This window comes from Pecten maximus, unplaced genomic scaffold, assembly GCF_902652985.1.
Source record: "Pecten maximus unplaced genomic scaffold, xPecMax1.1, whole genome shotgun sequence".
NCBI classification, from domain to species: domain Eukaryota; kingdom Metazoa; phylum Mollusca; class Bivalvia; order Pectinida; family Pectinidae; genus Pecten; species Pecten maximus.
The window spans coordinates 1-19,809 of record NW_022982653.1 but is presented as its reverse complement, the minus strand read 5'-3'; the positions used below and the strand labels follow the sequence as shown (position 1 = coordinate 19,809).

The following is a 19,809-nucleotide window of genomic DNA, read 5'->3' as shown; positions in this document are numbered from 1 at the left end:
CGAACTACCTGTATAAACATGACGAACTACCTGTATAAACATGACGAACTACCTGTATAAACATGGTGTACTATCTGTATAAACATGGTGAACTACCTGTATAAACATGGTGTACTACCTGTATAAACATGGTGAACTACCTGTATAAACATGGTGAACTACCTGCATAAACATGACGAACTACCTGTATAAACATGGTGTACTATCTGGATAAACATGGTGAACTACCTGTATAAACATGACGAACTACCTGTATAAACATGGTGAACTACCTGTATAAACATGGTGAACTACCTGTATAAACATGGCGAACTACCTGTATAAACATGACGAACTACCTGTATAAACATGGTGAATTATCTGTATAAACATGGTGTACTACCTGTATAAACATGGTGAACTACCTGTATAAACATGGTGAACTACCTGTATAAACATGGTGAACTACCTGTATAAACATGGTGAACTACCTGTATAAACATGGTGTACTACCTGTATAAACATGGTGAACTTCTGTATAAACATGGTGAACTACCTGTATAAACATGGTGAACTATCTGTATAAACATGGTGAACTACCTGTATAAACATGGCGAACTACCTGTATAAACATGACGAACTACCTGTATAAACATGGTGTACTATCTGTTTAAACATGACGAACTACCTGTATAAACATGGTGTACTACCTGTATAAACATGGTGTACTACCTGTATAAACATGGTGAACTACCTGTATAAACATGGTGTACTACCTGTATAAACATGGTGAACTACCTGTATAAACATGGTGTACTACCTGTATAAACATGGTGAACTACCTGTATAAACATGGTGAACTACCTGTATAAACATGACGAACTACCTGTATAAACATGGGGTACTATCTGTATAAACATGGTGAACTACCTGTATAAACATGACGAACTACCTGTATAAACATGACGAACTACCTGTATAAACATGACGAACTACCTGTATAAACATGGTGAACTACCTGTATAAACATGGTGAACTACCTGTATAAACATGACGAAATACCTGTATAAACATGGTGAACTACCTGCATAAACATGGTGTACTACCTGTATAAACATGGTGAACTACCTGTATAAACATGACGAACTACCTGTATAAACATGACGAACTACCTGTATAAACATGGTGTACTACCTGTATAAACATGGTGTACTATCTGTATAAACATGGTGAACTACCTGTATAAACATGGTGTACTACCTGTATAAACATGGTGAACTACCTGTATAAACATGGTGAACTACCTGTATAAACATGGTGTACTACCTGTATAAACATGACGAACTACCAGTATAAACATGACGAACTACCTGTATAAACATGACGAACTACCTGTATAAACATGGTGTACTACCTGTATAAACATGACGAACTACCAGTATAAACATGACGAACTACCTGTATAAACATGACGAACTACCTGTATAAACATGACGAACTACCTGTATAAACATGGTGAATTATCTGTATAAACATGGTGTACTACCTGTATAAACATGGTGAACTACCTGTATAAACATGGTGAACTACCTGTATAAACATGGTGAACTACCTGTATAAACATGGTATACTACCTGTATAAACATGGTGAACTTCTGTATAAACATGGTGAACTACCTGTATAAACATGGTGAACTATCTGTATAAACATGGTGAACTACCTGTATAAACATGGCGAACTACCTGTATAAACATGACGAACTACCTGTATAAACATGGTGTACTATCTGTATAAACATGACGAACTACCTGTATAAACATGGTGTACTACCTGTATAAATATGGTGTACTACCTGTATAAACATAGTGAACTATCAGTATAAACATGGTGAACTATCTGTATAAACATGGTGAACTACCTGTATAAACATGACGAACTACCTGTATAAACATGGTGAACTACCTGTATAAACACTACGAACTACCTGTAAAAACATGGTGTACTACCTGTATAAACATAGTGAACTACCTGTATAAACATGACGAACTACCTGTATAAACATGGTGTACTACCTGTATAAACATGGCGAACTACCTGTATAAACATAGTGAACTACCTGTATAAACATGGCGAACTACCTGTATAAACATGGCGAACTACCTGTATAAACATGACGAACTACCTGTATAAACATGGTGAACTACCTGTATAAACATGACGAACTACCTGTATAAACATGGTGTACTACCTGTATAAACATGACGAACTACCTGTATAAACATGACGAACTACCTGTATAAACATGGTGAACTACCTGTATAAACATGATGAACTACCTGTATAAACATGGTGAACTACCTGTATAAACATGGCGAACTACCTGTATAAACATGGTGAACTACCTGTATAAACATGGCGAACTACCTGTATAAACATGGTGAACTACCTGTATAAACATGACGAACTACCTGTATAAACATGGTGTACTATCTGTATAAACATGGTGAACTACCTGTATAAACATGGCGAACAACCTGTATAAACATGGTGAACTACCTGTATAAACATGACGAACTACCTGTATAAACATGGTGTACTATCTGTATAAACATGGTGAACTACCTGTATAAACATGGTGAACTACCTGTATAAACATGGTGAACTACCTGTATAAACATGACGAACTACCTGTATAAACATGGTGTACTATCTGTATAAACATGGTGTACTATCTGTATAAACATGACGAACTACCTGTATAAACATGGTGTACTACCTGTATAAATATGGTGTACTACCTGTATAAACATAGTGAACTATCAGTATAAACATGGTGAACTATCTGTATAAACATGACGAACTACCTGTATAAACATGACGAACTACCTGTATAAACATGGTGAACTACCTGTATAAACACTACGAACTACCTGTATAAACATGGTGTACTACCTGTATAAACATAGTGAACTACCTGTATAAACATGACGAACTACCTGTATAAACATGGTGTACTACCTGTATAAACATGGCGAACTACCTGTATAAACATAGTGAACTACCTGTATAAACATGGCGAACTACCTGTATAAACATGGCGAACTACCTGTATAAACATGACGAACTACCTGTATAAACATGGTGAACTACCTGTATAAACATGACGAACTACCTGTATAAACATGGTGTACTACCTGTATAAACATGACGAACTACCTGTATAAACATGACGAACTACCTGTATAAACATGGTGTACTACCTGTATAAACATGACAAACTACCTGTATAAACATGACGAACTACCTGTATAAACATGGTGAACTACCTGTATAAACATGATGAACTACCTGTATAAACATGGTGAACTACCTGTATAAACATGGCGAACTACCTGTATAAACATGGTGAACTACCTGTATAAACATGGCGAACTACCTGTATAAACATGGTGAACTACCTGTATAAACATGACGAACTACCTGTATAAACATGGTGTACTATCTGTATAAACATGGTGAACTACCTGTATAAACATGGCGAACAACCTGTATAAACATGGTGAACTACCTGTATAAACATGACGAACTACCTGTATAAACATGGTGTACTATCTGTATAAACATGGTGAACTACCTGTATAAACATGGTGAACTACCTGTATAAACATGGTGAACTACCTGTATAAACATGACGAACTACCTGTATAAACATGGTGTACTATCTGTATAAACATGGTGAACTACCTGTATAAACATGACGAACTACCAGTATAAACATGACGAACTACCTGTATAAACATGACGAACTACCTGTATAAACATGACGAACTACCTGTATAAACATGGTGAATTATCTGTATAAACATGGTGTACTACCTGTATAAACATGGTGAACTACCTGTATAAACATGGTGAACTACCTGTATAAACATGGTGTACTACCTGTATAAACATGGTGAACTACCTGTATAAACATGGCGAACTACCTGTATAAACATGGTGTACTACCTGTATAAACATGGTGAATTATCTGTATAAACATGGTGTACTACCTGTATAAACATGGTGAACTACCTGTATAAACATGGTGAACTACCTGTATAAACATGGCGAACTACCTGTATAAACATGGTTTACTACCTGTATAAACATGGTGAACTTCTGTATAAACATGGTGAACTACCTGTATAAACATGGTGAACTACCTGTATACACATGGTGTACTACCTGTATAAACATGGTGTACTACCTGTATAAACATGGTGAACTATCTGTATAAACATGGTGAACTATCTGTATAGACATGGTATACTACCTGTATAGACATGGTGTACTACCTGTATAAACATGGCGAACTACCTGTATTAACATGACGAACTACCTGTATAAACATGGTGAACTACCTGTATAAACATGGCGAACTACCTGTATAAACATGACGAACTACCTGTATAAACATGGTGTACTACCTGTATAAACATGGTGTACTACCTGTATAAACATAGTGAACTATCTGTATAAACATGGCGAACTACCTGTATAAACATGGTGAACTACCTGTATAAACATGGTGAACTACCTGTATAATCATGGTGAACTATCTGTATAAACATGGTGTACTACCTGTATAAACATGGTGTACTACCTGTATAAACATGGTGTACTACCTGTATAAACATGGTGTACTACCTGTATAAACATGGTGAACTATCTGTATAAACATGGTGCACTACCTGTATAAACATGGTGTACTACCTGTATAAACATGGTGTACTACCTGTATAAACATGGTGAACTACCTGTATAAACATGACGAACTACCTGTATAAACATGGTGAACTACCTGTATAAACACGGTGTACTACCTGTATACGCATAGTGGACTACCTGTATAAACATGACGAACTACCTGTATAAACATGGTGTACTACCTGTATAAACATGACGAACTACCTGTATAAACATGACGAACTACCTGTATAAACATGACGAACTGCCTGTATAAACATGGTGAATTATCTGTATAAACATGGTGTACTACCTGTATAAACATGGCGAACTACCTGTATAAACATGGCGAACTACCTGTATAAACATGACGAACTACCTGTATAAACATGGTGAACTACCTGTATAAACATGACGAACTACCTGTATAAACATGGTGTACTACCTGTATAAACATGACGAACTACCTGTATAAACATGACGAACTACCTGTATAAACATGGTGTACTACCTGTATAAACATGACAAACTACCTGTATAAACATGACGAACTACCTGTATAAACATGGTGAACTACCTGTATAAACATGATGAACTACCTGTATAAACATGGTGAACTACCTGTATAAACATGGCGAACTACCTGTATAAACATGGTGAACTACCTGTATAAACATGGCGAACTACCTGTATAAACATGGTGAACTACCTGTATAAACATGACGAACTACCTGTATAAACATGGTGTACTATCTGTATAAACATGGTGAACTACCTGTATAAACATGGTGAACTACCTGTATAAACATGGTGAACTACCTGTATACACATGGTGTACTACCTGTATAAACATGGTGTACTACCTGTATAGACATGGTGAACTACCTGTATAAACATGGTGTACTACCTGTATAAACATGGTGAACTATCTGTATAAACATGGTGAACTATCCGTATAGACATGGTGTACTACCTGTATACACATGGTGTACTACCTGTATAAACATGGCGAACTACCTGTATAAACATGACGAACTACCTGTATAAACATGGTGAACTACCTGTATAAACATGGCGAATTACCTGTATAAACATGACGAACTACCTGTATAAACATGGTGTACTACCTGTATAAACATGGTGTACTACCTGTATAAACATAGTGAACTATCTGTATAAACATGGCGAACTACCTGTATAAACATGACGAACTACCTGTATAAACATGGTGAACTACCTGTATAAACATGGTGAACTACCTGTATAAACATGGTGAACAATCTGTATAAACATGGTGTACTACCTGTATAAACATGGTGTACTACCTGTATAAACATGGTGTACTACCTGTATAAACATGGTGTACTATCTGTATAAACATGGTGTACTACCTGTATAAACATGGTGTACTACCTGTATAAACATGGTGAACTACCTGTATAAACATGACGAACTACCTGTATAAACATGGTGAACTACCTGTATAAACACGGTGTACTACCTGTATACGCATAGTGGACTACCTGTATAAACATGACGAACTACCTGTATAAACATGGTGTACTACCTGTATAAACATGACGAACTACCTGTATAAACATGGTGTACTAGCTGTATAAACATGGCGAACTACCTGTATAAACATGGTGAACTACCTGTATAAACATGGTGAACTAACTGTATAAACATGGTGAACTACCTGTATAAACATGACGAACTACCTGTATAAACATGGTGAACTATCTGTATAAACATGGTGAACTACCTGTATAAACATGACGAACTACCTGTATAAACATGACGAACTACCTGTGTCAACATGGTGAACTTCTGTATAAACATGGTGATCTTCTGTATAAACATGGTGTACTACCTGTATAAACATAGTGAACTACCTGTATAAACATGACGAACTACCTGTATAAACATGGTGTACTACCTGTATAAACATGGCGAACTACCTGTATAAACATAGTGAACTACCTGTATAAACATGGCGAACTACCTGTATAAACATGGCGAACTACCTGTATAAACATGGTGAACTATCTGTATAAACATGGTGAACTACCTGTATAAACATGACGAACTACCTGTATAAACATGGTGTACTACCTGTATAAACATGGTGAACTATCTGTATAAACATGGTGAACTACCTGTATAAACATGGTGTACTACCTGTATAAACATGAGGAACTACCTGTATAAACATGGTGTACTACCTGTATAAACATGGTGAACTACATGTATAAACATGACGAACTACCTGTATAAACATGGTGTACTACCTGTATAAACATGACGAACTACCTGTATAAACATGGTGTACTACCTGTATAAACATGGTGTACTACCTGTATAAACATGGTGTACTACCTGTATAAATATGGCGAACTACCTGTATAAACATGGTGTACTACCTGTATAAACATGGTGAACTACCTGTATAAACATGATGAACTATCTGTATAAACATGGTGAACTACCTGTATAAACATGGTGAACTACCTGTATAAACATGGTGAACTATCTGTATAAACATGGTGTACTACCTGTATACACATAGTGAACTACCTGTATAAACATGGTGAACTACCTGTATAAACATGGTGAACTACCTGTATAAACATGGTGAACTACCTGTATACACATGGTGAACTACCTGTATAAACATGGTGAACTACCTGTATACACATGGTGTACTACCTGTATAAACATGGTGAACTACCTGTATAAACATGGTGAACTACCTGTATACACATGGTGTACTACCTGTATAAACATGGTGTACTACCTGTATAAACATGGTGAACTACCTGTATACGCATAGTGAACTACCTGTATAAACATGGTGAACTACCTGTATAAACATGGTGAACTACCTGTATAAACATGACGAACTACCTGTATAAACATGACGAACTACCTGTATAAACATGACGAACTACCTGTATAAACATGGTGAACTATCTGTATAAACATGAAGAACTATCTGTATAAACATGGTGTACTACCTGTATAAACATGGTGTACTACCTGTATAAACTTGGTGAACTACCTGTAATAACATGACGAACTATCTGTATAAACATGGTGTACTACCTGTATAAACATGGTGAACTACCTGTATAAACATGGTGTACTACCTGTATAAACATGGTGACCTACCTGTATAAACATGGTGAACTACCTGTATAAACATGGTGAACTACCTGTATAAACATGACGAACTATCTGTATAAACATGGTGAACTATCTGTATAAACATGAAGAACTACCTGTATAAACATGGTGAACTACCTGTATAAACATGGTGAACTACCTGTATAAACATGGCGAACTACCTGTATAAACATGGTGTACTACCTGTATAAACATGGTGTACTACCTGTATAAACATGGTGAACTACCTGTATAAACATGACGAACTACCTGTATAAACATGGTGAACTACCTGTATAAACATGACGAACTACCTGTATAAACATGACGAACTACCTGTATAAACATGACGAACTACCTGTATAAACATAAAGAACTACCTGTATAAACATGGTGTACTACCTGTATAAACATGACGAACTACCTGTATAAACATGACGAACTACCTGTATCAACATGGTGAACTTCTGTATAAACATGGTGATCTTCTGTATAAACATGGTGTACTACCTGTATAAACATAGTGAACTACCTGTATAAACATGACGAACTACCTGTATAAACATGGTGTACTACCTGTATAAACATGGCGAACTACCTGTATAAACATGGTGTACTACCTGTATAAACATGGTGAATTATCTGTATAAACATGGTGTACTACCTGTATAAACATGGTGAACTACCTGTATAAACATGGTGAACTACCTATATAAACATGGCGAACTACCTGTATAAACATGGTGTACTACCTGTATAAACATGGTGAACTTCTGTATAAACATGGTGAACTACCTGTATAAACATGGTGAACTACCTGTATACACATGGTGTACTACCTGTATAAACATGGTGTACTACCTGTATAGACATGGTGAACTACCTGTATAAACATGGTGTACTACCTGTATAAACATGGTGAACTATCTGTATAAACATGGTGAACTATCCGTATAGACATGGTGTACTACCTGTATAGACATGGTGTACTACCTGTATAAACATGGCGAACTACCTGTATAAACATGACGAACTACCTGTATAAACATGGTGAACTACCTGTATAAACATGGCGAACTACCTGTATAAACATGACGAACTACCTGTATAAACATGGTGTACTACCTGTATAAACATGGTGTACTACCTGTATAAACATAGTGAACTATCTGTATAAACATGGCGAACTACCTGTATAAACATGACGAACTACCTGTATAAACATGGTGAACTACCTGTATAAACATGGTGAACTACCTGTATAAACATGGTGAACTATCTGTATAAACATGGTGTACTACCTGTATAAACATGGTGTACTACCTGTATAAACATGGTGTACTACCTGTATAAACATGGTGTACTACCTGTATAAACATGGTGAACTACCTGTATAAACATGACGAACTACCTGTATAAACATGACGAACTACCTGTATAAACATGACGAACTACCTGTATAAACATGGTGAACTACCTGTATAAACATGGTGTACTACCTGTATAAACATGACGAACTACCTGTATAAACATGACGAACTACCTGTATCAACATGGTGAACTTCTGTATAAACATGGTGATCTTCTGTATAAACATGGTGTACTACCTGTATAAACATAGTGAACTACCTGTATAAACATGACGAACTACCTGTATAAACATGGTGTACTACCTGTATAAACATGGCGAACTACCTGTATAAACATAGTGAACTACCTGTATAAACATGGCGAACTACCTGTATAAACATGGCGAACTACCTGTATAAACATGGTGAACTATCTGTATAAACATGGTGAACTACCTGTATAAACATGACGAACTACCTGTATAAACATGGTGTACTACCTGTATAAACATGGTGAACTAGCTGTATAAACATGGTGAACTACCTGTATAAACATGGTGTACTACCTGTATAAACATGACGAACTACCTGTATAAACATGGTGTACTACCTGTATAAACATGGTGAACTACATGTATAAACATGACGAACTACCTGTATAAACATGGTGTACTACCTGTATAAACATGACGAACTACCTGTATAAACATGGTGTACTACCTGTATAAACATGGTGCACTACCTGTATAAACATGGTGTACTACCTGTATAAATATGGCGAACTACCTGTATAAACATGGTGTACTACCTGTATAAACATGGTGAACTACCTGTATAAACATGATGAACTATCTGTATAAACATGGTGAACTACCTGTATAAACATGGTGAACTACCTGTATAAACATGGTGAACTATCTGTATAAACATGGTGTACTACCTGTATACACATAGTGAACTACCTGTATAAACATGGTGAACTACCTGTATAAACATGGTGAACTACCTGTATAAACATGGTGAACTACCTGTATAAACATGGTGAACTACCTGTATACACATGGTGAACTACCTGTATAAACATGGTGAACTACCTGTATACACATGGTGTACTACCTGTATAAACATGGTGAACTACCTGTATAAACATGGTGAACTACCTGTATACACATGGTGAACTACCTGTATAAACATGGTGTACTACCTGTATAAACATGGTGAACTACCTGTATACGCATAGTGAACTACCTGTATAAACATGGTGAACTACCTGTATAAACATGGTGAACTACCTGTATAAACATGACGAACTACCTGTATAAACATGACGAACTACCTGTATAAACATGACGAACTACCTGTATAAACATGGTGAACTATCTGTATAAACATGAAGAACTATCTGTATAAACATGGTGTACTACCTGTATAAACATGGTGTACTACCTGTATAAACTTGGTGAACTACCTGTAATAACATGACGAACTATCTGTATAAACATGGTGTACTACCTGTATAAACATGGTGAACTACCTGTATAAACATGGTGTACTACCTGTATAAACATGGTGACCTACCTGTATAAACATGGTGAACTACCTGTATAAACATGGTGAACTACCTGTATAAACATGACGAACTATCTGTATAAACATGGTGAACTATCTGTATAAACATGAAGAACTACCTGTATAAACATGGTGAACTACCTGTATAAACATGGTGAACTACCTGTATAAACATGGCGAACTACCTGTATAAACATGGTGTACTACCTGTATAAACATGGTGTACTACCTGTATAAACATGGTGAACTACCTGTATAAACATGACGAACTACCTGTATAAACATGGTGTACTACCTGTATAAACATGACGAACTACCTGTATAAACATGACGAACTACCTGTATAAACATAAAGAACTACCTGTGTAAACATGGTGTACTACCTGTATAAACATGACCAACTACCTGTATAAACATGGTGAACTACCTGTATAAACATGACGAACTACCTGTATAAACATGGTGTACTACCTGTATAAACATGACCAACTACCTGTATAAACATGGCGAACTACCTGTATAAACATAAAGAACTACCTGTATAAACATGGTGAACTACCTGTATAAACATGACGTACTACCTGTATAAACATGACGAACTACCTGTATAAACATAAAGAACTACCTGTATAAACATGGTGTACTACCTGTATAAACATGACCAACTACCTGTATAAACATGGTGAACTACCTGTATAAACATGGTGTACTACCTGTATAAACATGACCAACTACCTGTATAAACATGGTGAACTACCTGTATAAACATGGTGTACTACCTGTATAAACATGACCAACTACCTGTATAAACATGGTGAACTACCTGTATAAACATGGCGAACTACCTGTATAAACATAAAGAACTACCTGTATAAACATGGTGAACTACCTGTATAAACATGACGTACTACCTGTATAAACATGACGAACTACCTGTATAAACATGGTGTACTACCGGTATAAACATGGCGAACTACCTGTATAAACATGACGAACTACCTGTATAAACATGGTGTACTACCTGTATAAACATGGTGTACTACCTGTATACACATAGTGAACTACCTGTATAAACATGGTGTACTACCTGTATAAACATGGTGTACTACCTGTATAAACATGGTGTACTACCTGTATAAACATGGTGAACTATCTGTATAAACATGACGAACTACCTGTATAAACATGGTGTATTACCTGTATAAACATGGTGTACTACCTGTATAAACATGACGAACTACCTGTATAAACATAGTGAACTACCTGTATAAACATGGTGTACTACCTGTATAAACATGGTGTACTACCTGTATACGCATAGTGAACTATCTGTATAAACATGGTGTACTACCTGTATACGCATAGTGAACTATCTGTTGTTTACATAAATATGCAGAAAACTGTTCCCAACCTTGAAAATTAGACTGTATGATCAACAAAATATCGCCGTACTTCTGAAAGGACAAGAACATATTTTGCACACCACTTTCAGTCGCAAATTACGTATAAGTTGTGGAGAATGTATTCCAGATGTTAATACCATATGTCACTTCCTCTCATTATTTTTATCTTCTTTCTTAAGCCAAAAGGTGAATCAGTAGGTTGATGGACCCAGGCGCTCACCAGATCGGCTCATTACTGCTGTACACCTCAAACCACACACATAACAAGCGCATCTGAATTAACTTTCTTGTGTGTCTTCTACAATTCTTTGAGAGAGTGTGCCCGGTGGGTGGGTGGGGACGTAGACATTGCTGGTGGATCTATTTATCACGTTTTAATTCATTTAAACAGTGATGCTGTTTAGAATACACACATTAACTTAATGTTTCTTTGGAATGCAGCATAGGAAATTGTAAAATGCATTATGTTTTTTCATACCTTCCCATCCAGATTTGGCATTTCGTTTGATCTTTTCGAATCTAGGTTTCGATCGCCTCCTACCATCAACATTAGCACCACTGACGAGAAGGAAACAACAGCTGTATGGTCAAGTCGGATTCATTTTGGCCGCTAGTGTATCTAACTCAAAATTTGTTTTGAAAGGCGCTGATAAACTGTGTGATATGCACTCTGTATTCCAACACGTTTACAATCTAACAATATTTAAGCATTGAACTGTTACCAAATGGCAGTATACAGTCGATATGAATACAATATGGGGGACAGATAAAAAGTGGCGACACGAAATATTTATCTGTCACAAAATTAATTGTATTCATATCGACTGTATATATACCATTTGAGTGTGGCTTTTAGTTATTTTGTTCACAAACAAAACTTAAGGCGGGTTCTAAACGCTTTCCTACTAGTGATTGCAGTGGTGGCCACCTTGTAAATCAAATAAATTTTATCAAAATAGCAACTCTTGCACAGAAAGGTCTCTTGCACAGCATTAGCTAACAGGAAATCCGAAATGGATCCTGGCGCCCTCTATCGGTTCTATGCTAGTTTGAAGTTTTCTGTACCTTTCTCATCTTTGGTCTTTTTAGTTTAACGGAGGCACACTGGTCTAGTGGTAGGAGACACGGGACATGGATGCTAGCTCGAGTCCCGGCGTTGGCGCTGTGTTGTGTTGTATCCTTGAATAAGATACATATATGTACTAGACTCCGTTGTGTTCTAGTAGACTCAGCTGTATATAAGTACATGGTAGGGCCGTGCCGGAAATGATGTGTGTAAACTGTTAGCCCAAAATGGCAGCTCCGGCTGTATGCTCCCAAGAAAGTCGGTTACTAAAGGTCTAATGACCACGGATCATAATTTGTGAACAGCTTTGAGATTACTATGTTTCTCTGATTTAGTAATATATATAAAACTTTTAATTATAACTTATTAATTATCAGATCCAGTAACTGTCACACACGGCCATTTTCTCTGTTCTTCTGATCAATCACAAAATTAAACATTATATGATAATTATGACAACAAGCTTATATTGAACAAGAGGCCCAGGGGCCTTAACGGTCATCCGACTCTAAATTAAAGACCCTTATACTATTGCAGTATGCATTCTCTATAGCAGGTTTAGTGGCACTGTTAGCCATGGTGGCCATCTTAGATTTCTGACTGACCCAATAAATAACAACACTTGGCCAGAACCATCTCAGGATCATTTCTGGCAAGTTAGAGCTGAATTCCACTGGTGGAATTTGAGAAGAAGTTTGAAATAGGTATTGTTCAGGAAATATAGTGGCACTGTTCGCCATGGTGGCCATCTTGGATTTCTGACCGACCCAATAAATAACAACACTTGGTCTGGACCATCTAAGGATAATTTCTGGTAAGTTAGAGCTGAATTCCACTGGTGGAATTTGAGAAGAAGTTTGAAATAGGCATTGTTCAGGAAAGCCATGATTGCACAATCAAGTTACAAAATGGCCGCCATGACTGCCAAGTCAATGATTTTACTAGGCCGAAAAATAACAACACTTTGTTGGCCCTCCTTCCTTAACATCCTCACCAATTTCCAGATCAATAGCACCAGTGGAACTGGAGAAGTTTAAAATGTGTTTTCAAGATGGCGGCCATGGCGGCCATCTTGGATTTCTGGCCAACCGATAAATAACAACACTTGGTAAGGACCATCTCAGGATCATTTCTGATAAGTTTAGAGCTGAATCCCACTGGTGGAATTTGAGAAGAAGTTTGAAATAGGTGTTGTTCAGGAAAACCATGATTGCACAATCATGTTACAAAATGGCCACCATTGCTGCCATTTCAAAGTTTTTACATGGCCGAAAAAATAACAACACTATGTTGGCTCACCTTCCTTGACATCCTCACCCGTTTCCAACTCAATGGCACCAATGGAACTGGAGAAGAAGTTTAAAATGTGTTTTTCAAGATGTTGGCCATGGCGGCCATCTTGGATATCAGACCAATCCAAAAAATAACAACACTTGGTCAGGATCCTCTCAGGAACATTTCAGGCAAGTTTCAGCTCAATAGCACTGGTGGAACTCGAGAAGACGTATAAAATGTGTTTTTCAAGATGGCGGATATGGCGGCCATCTTTGATTTCAGACCAATCCAAAAAATAACAACACTTGGTCGGGATCATCTCAGGAACATTTCTGGCAATTTTCAGCCCAACAGCACTGGTGGAACTTGAGAAGAAGTTTAAAATGTGTTTTTTTTTCAAAAAAGCGGCTATGGTGGCCATCTTGGATTTCGGACCCACCCGAAAAATAACCACACTTGGTCCGGATCATATCAGAATCATTTCTGGCAAGTTTCAGCTCAATAGCACTGATAGAACTTGAGAAGAAGTTTTAAATGTGTTTTTCAAGATGGCGGCCACGGTGGCCATCTTGGATTTCGAATCGGCCCGATAAATAGCAACACTTGGTTGGGATCATCTTATGATCATTTCTGGCAAGTCTCAGCCCAACAGCACTGGTGGAACTTGAGAAGAAGTTTAAAATGTGTTTTTCAAGATGGCGGCTATGGAGGCCATCTTAGATTTCGGACCCACCCGAAAAAAACAACACTTGGTCGGAATCATATCAAAATTATTTCAGGCAAGTTTCAGCTCAGTAGCACTGGTTGATCTTGAGAAGAAGTTTAAAATGTGTTTTTCAAGATGGCGGCCACGGCGGCCATCTTGGATTTCGGACCGACCCGAAAAATAACAACACTTGGTCGGGATCATATCAGGATCATTTCTGGCAAGTTTCAGCTCAATAGCACTGGTGGAACTTGAGAAGAAGTTTAAACTTGAGAAGAAGTTAAAAATGTGTTTTTCAAGATGACGGCCAAGGCGGCCATCTTTGATTTCGGACAAACCCGAAAAATAACAACACTTGGTCGGGATCATATCAGGATAATTTCAGGCAAGTTTCAGCTCAATAGCACTGGTGGAACTTGAGAAGAAGTTTAAAATGTGTTTTTCAAAATGGCGGCTATGGCGGCCATCTTGGATTTCGGACCCACCCGAAAAATAACCACACTTGGTCCGGATCATATCAGAATCATTTCTGGCAAGTTTCAGCTCAATAGCACTGGTGGAAGAAGATTGAAATGTGAAAAGTTTACGGACGGCGCACGGCGGACGACAACGGAAGAAGCGTGATGGCTATAGGTCATCCTGAACCTTTGGGTCAGATGACCTAAAAATCAAAGTGCTGATCAAGAACGACAGACTGTGGAGAAGTGAGATGTGTATCTTTCTGACCATTATGGTGATAAAGAATGTTTCAGTCAAAGATAATAACTAAACAATCCTGTTTTATCACCAACTTTTTGTTTATTTCTCTCGTATAACGTACTGTTACACATGTGAATGTTTTTCCAATCAGGTAGATAATACATGTACATATACAAGACAGTGTACATGTTAAATTTATATATATCTCACCTAACTTTTGTACATACATCTATTTCTGTCACACAATATATAACATGTATACATCAAGCATTTTTAACATTGTAGTGTACTAGTTAACAATTCTAATATTATCAGGTAAAATTTTCAAGTAGAAATTTTCTAAGCTGCATGGTGAAATTGGAACACATTACAGATATTTAGTTTGAACTCACATTTCCTAGTTTATGAAAGGGTCATGATTTCATACACTTTCATGTAACACTAGTCCAAAGTATTCCAATCTTTTATGGAGTTTTTTATATCATCAGAAATCTACACCAGAGATATAAAAAATGTTGATAAAATGTCAGAATAATTAATCTGGACTAATGTAACACCTACATGATTACCAAAATGCATGTTATACATGCAGAGTTAATCTAAGGACAGACTTATATTATATATAAGTCTGATAATAAAAGTCTGTAACCTAAACAAAGAGAGAAATATTTGCCTTTAGTAAACAAACCAGAGATGAAGTCTATGTAAGGTTGGACTGCTACATGTATGTACTCACATGTATCTAGTAGATATCCTTAATATATTGGTTATGACTCGATTAACACATGATCATATATAAATAGAAATATCTCTTGGATCAGTTAGGAGCTGCCTAATCTGGTGATTAATTGTTAAGTACCTGGAGGTGATGGGTGTCATGTTTTATCCTGTGATAACCCTGCCGTTACACCACAGACATTATATCCTGTATGTAGTGCCCCCCCCCCCCCCACTCCCTCACTGTGATATATATATTATATGTACATACACCACTATTCAGAGCTGTTAGAGAGGAAGGAAGGGGAATAACTCTCGTAGATCAGAATGATAGAGTTGTGTTGGCAGGAGAAAATCAATATTAATGCTGTATCAAGACTAGGGGAACTGAATGCAAGCCGTATTTGTGGAAATTAAAAGCACTTGTATGTGTATGTATCATAGTTAAACACATAATGCTAGGCTACTACAGAAAATACAACAGATATGTGTTAATAAAAATAAATTGCACATGGTAATTAAGGGTGTGGTTGGACCATTGCCTATCACAGCATGTTAGTGTCACAATACAACACATAGAAACAATGGAACATAAACAATGGAATGCTCAGGAAGTATACTTCACAATTTACATATTTAGTATGATAGCAAGGAGATCGTGAATAAGTCTGAGTTAAGGGGAGGATCTAATGTTGGAGTTAATTAGAGGTCAGGGTGATTTATAGAAACTCAACATATAATACCTACATTATAACAATACCAGTCAGAAAATAATAAATCTCATAAAGTTACAAAGTCTTCTAAATTCATGCCAGCCATATATTGTATTCGACACTGAATATTGTCACTAAAATTTGCTTTGGAGGAAACGTAGCCCTCGACTTAGTAGAGGTACTCTAACACCCAATACAAGTACAAATTATATCATAATTAACTGTTGAATTGTACAGGCATCATTTGTCACAACAGATACATTATCACTAAAACAGACAAGGTCAGACATTTTCATGCAAATTCCTGTTAATATTCAGCTACTTATTTTTTCATGATTTGCTCCAATTCAATTGCTAGATAGCTCCAATTAATATTGATAAAGACATTATGTGTCATACATGACCATCTCATGGATGTATGACCTAATTGTGATATTAAAACAAAATCTGTAAATTGATGCAGGAGTCTAGAATTGAGAGCACATCAAAATGATATATGCTAACAACTTTCTTTGAGAATAAAAGTAAAGTGATTGAGGATTCCCATAGATATAATGTATAACTATACATCCCCTCCTTAGTAAATGGGCTTGTATAACATTTTAATCAATAATTCATTCGTAAAACAGATACCTCAGTATGCCAAGAGTCCACATTCCTCTGATGAAGTCAATATACCTGTGACCTTAGTAAGATAAATTATTAACTGTATATAACACTTTTGGTGTCGTACTAGCACTTTAAGTGGCAGCTTGCTAGCACTCACACAGCTATTAACCAAATATATCAGAGAGATCATTTGATGACGAGTTGTTGGACATTCCTTGTGATTTGATTGGCTGAATTCCATGACTCCCCATAGGCTGTTGTAGCTGTGATCCCATTGGCTGAAGCATTCCAGTGGAGTTCTGTGCGTAACCTTGACCTCCACCAAACTGTCCACCTCCCATACCAGGAACCTGGCTCATACCAGCCATTGGGGTGGCCATATTATTTCCCATCATTCCAAACTGATTTGATGTCTGTTGTTGCTGAGGTCTGATAGCTGACTGGGACATCTGGTTCAAAGATAGTTTGGGTTGTTGGCTCGATGACATAGGCAACAAACTGTCAAAGGAAGACATGTTTGCATTCTGACCGGACAGATTGTTCTGTCCCATCATAGTTGATTTGGGATTCATTCCAAAACCACCAGACATACCCATTGAACTTTGACCCATACCACTTGACATGCCCATTGAACTTTGACCCATACCACTTGACATGCCCATTGAACTTTGACCCATACCTCTTGACATGCCCATTGAACCTTGACTCATACCACCTGACATGCCCATTGAACCTTGACCCATACCACCTGACATGCTCATTGAACCTTGACCCATACCACCTGACATGCCCACTGAATTCTGACCTATACCACCTGACATGCCCATTGAACTTTGACCCATACCACTTGACATGCCCATTGAACTTTGTCCCATGCCTCCTGATGTGCCAATTGAACTTTGACCCATCAGAGGTTGCCCCATAGTTCTATTTGCTGTCCCAGAACTTGTTCCAAACATTGGTGCTATTGGCCCGGTAGCTCTTGAAGCATTTGCAGTACTCGAAGTCATAGAAGCACTGGCTGTCATGCCTGCAGAACTCATGGATGTCCTGTTAGATGATGGAGGTATTCCAACCATATTAGAATTCATCAGAGATGATGTAAGGTCTTTCACACCAGTATTTGTAACCCGGGCGGTCTGTGGTGACTTTGTTGTAGAACTGTTGGTTGAAGTACCTAAAGGCTTCTGAGCTTTGTAAATTCTTTGTTGCTCCTGTTGTTTCGCTAATTTCTGCTTCTCCTCCAGTGACAATGTCTGAAAAGGAAAAAAAAATACAATTGCTCAGCCAATTAAAACCACCATCAGTTTGAAATTTTGTGGGATTATGTGACTATCCAAAAATTGGCAAGATTCAATTTTCATTAACAATAACACAATCTTGACCTTATACAATAATTACCATTCATTTGATAACCAAAATTACGTGTAATCATACATCCTGTTTGTCCTGCTTTGTACATGTAGTAAGCAAATAAAATTTACTGATATTTCAGTATTTGTTTTTAAACTACCAAGAAAACCTCCACTTGATAGTATTGAAGTAGCAAGTAAATATATATATGCATTAACATGTGTTAATATTGATGCATTTTGTTGCAAATATCAAATTTGGCCAAATCACTAAGTCTTATTTTCATATTTCACTTAGTAAATAATGATTGTCATTTTAGCCAAAAATCACTCTTTTAGAGTAAAATACATTGTGAATTATGATAAAACTTTCAATTTGGCTAAAAACTGACTTGTTAACCAATTAGAGAAGCAAAAAATTTTCAATATCAATTTCTTTAAGATTTTTAACCCTAGAATACATTTCGTTATTATGCAC

The 19,809-nt window shown here is 36.9% G+C and overlaps 1 protein-coding gene across 1 annotated transcript; it reads right to left on the bottom strand.

Moving 5' to 3' along the window:
• Positions 1-16,017: 16,017 nt before the first annotated feature.
• LOC117320706 (SCY1-like protein 2) lies at positions 16,018-19,237 on the bottom strand (the record flags this gene model as incomplete). The annotated part of the gene is given in 1 exon segment (XM_033875216.1): positions 16,018-19,237. A coding segment is annotated over 1 exon segment (1,094 nt), but the record flags the coding sequence as incomplete, so codon positions are not given.
• Positions 19,238-19,809: the final 572 nt, after the last annotated feature.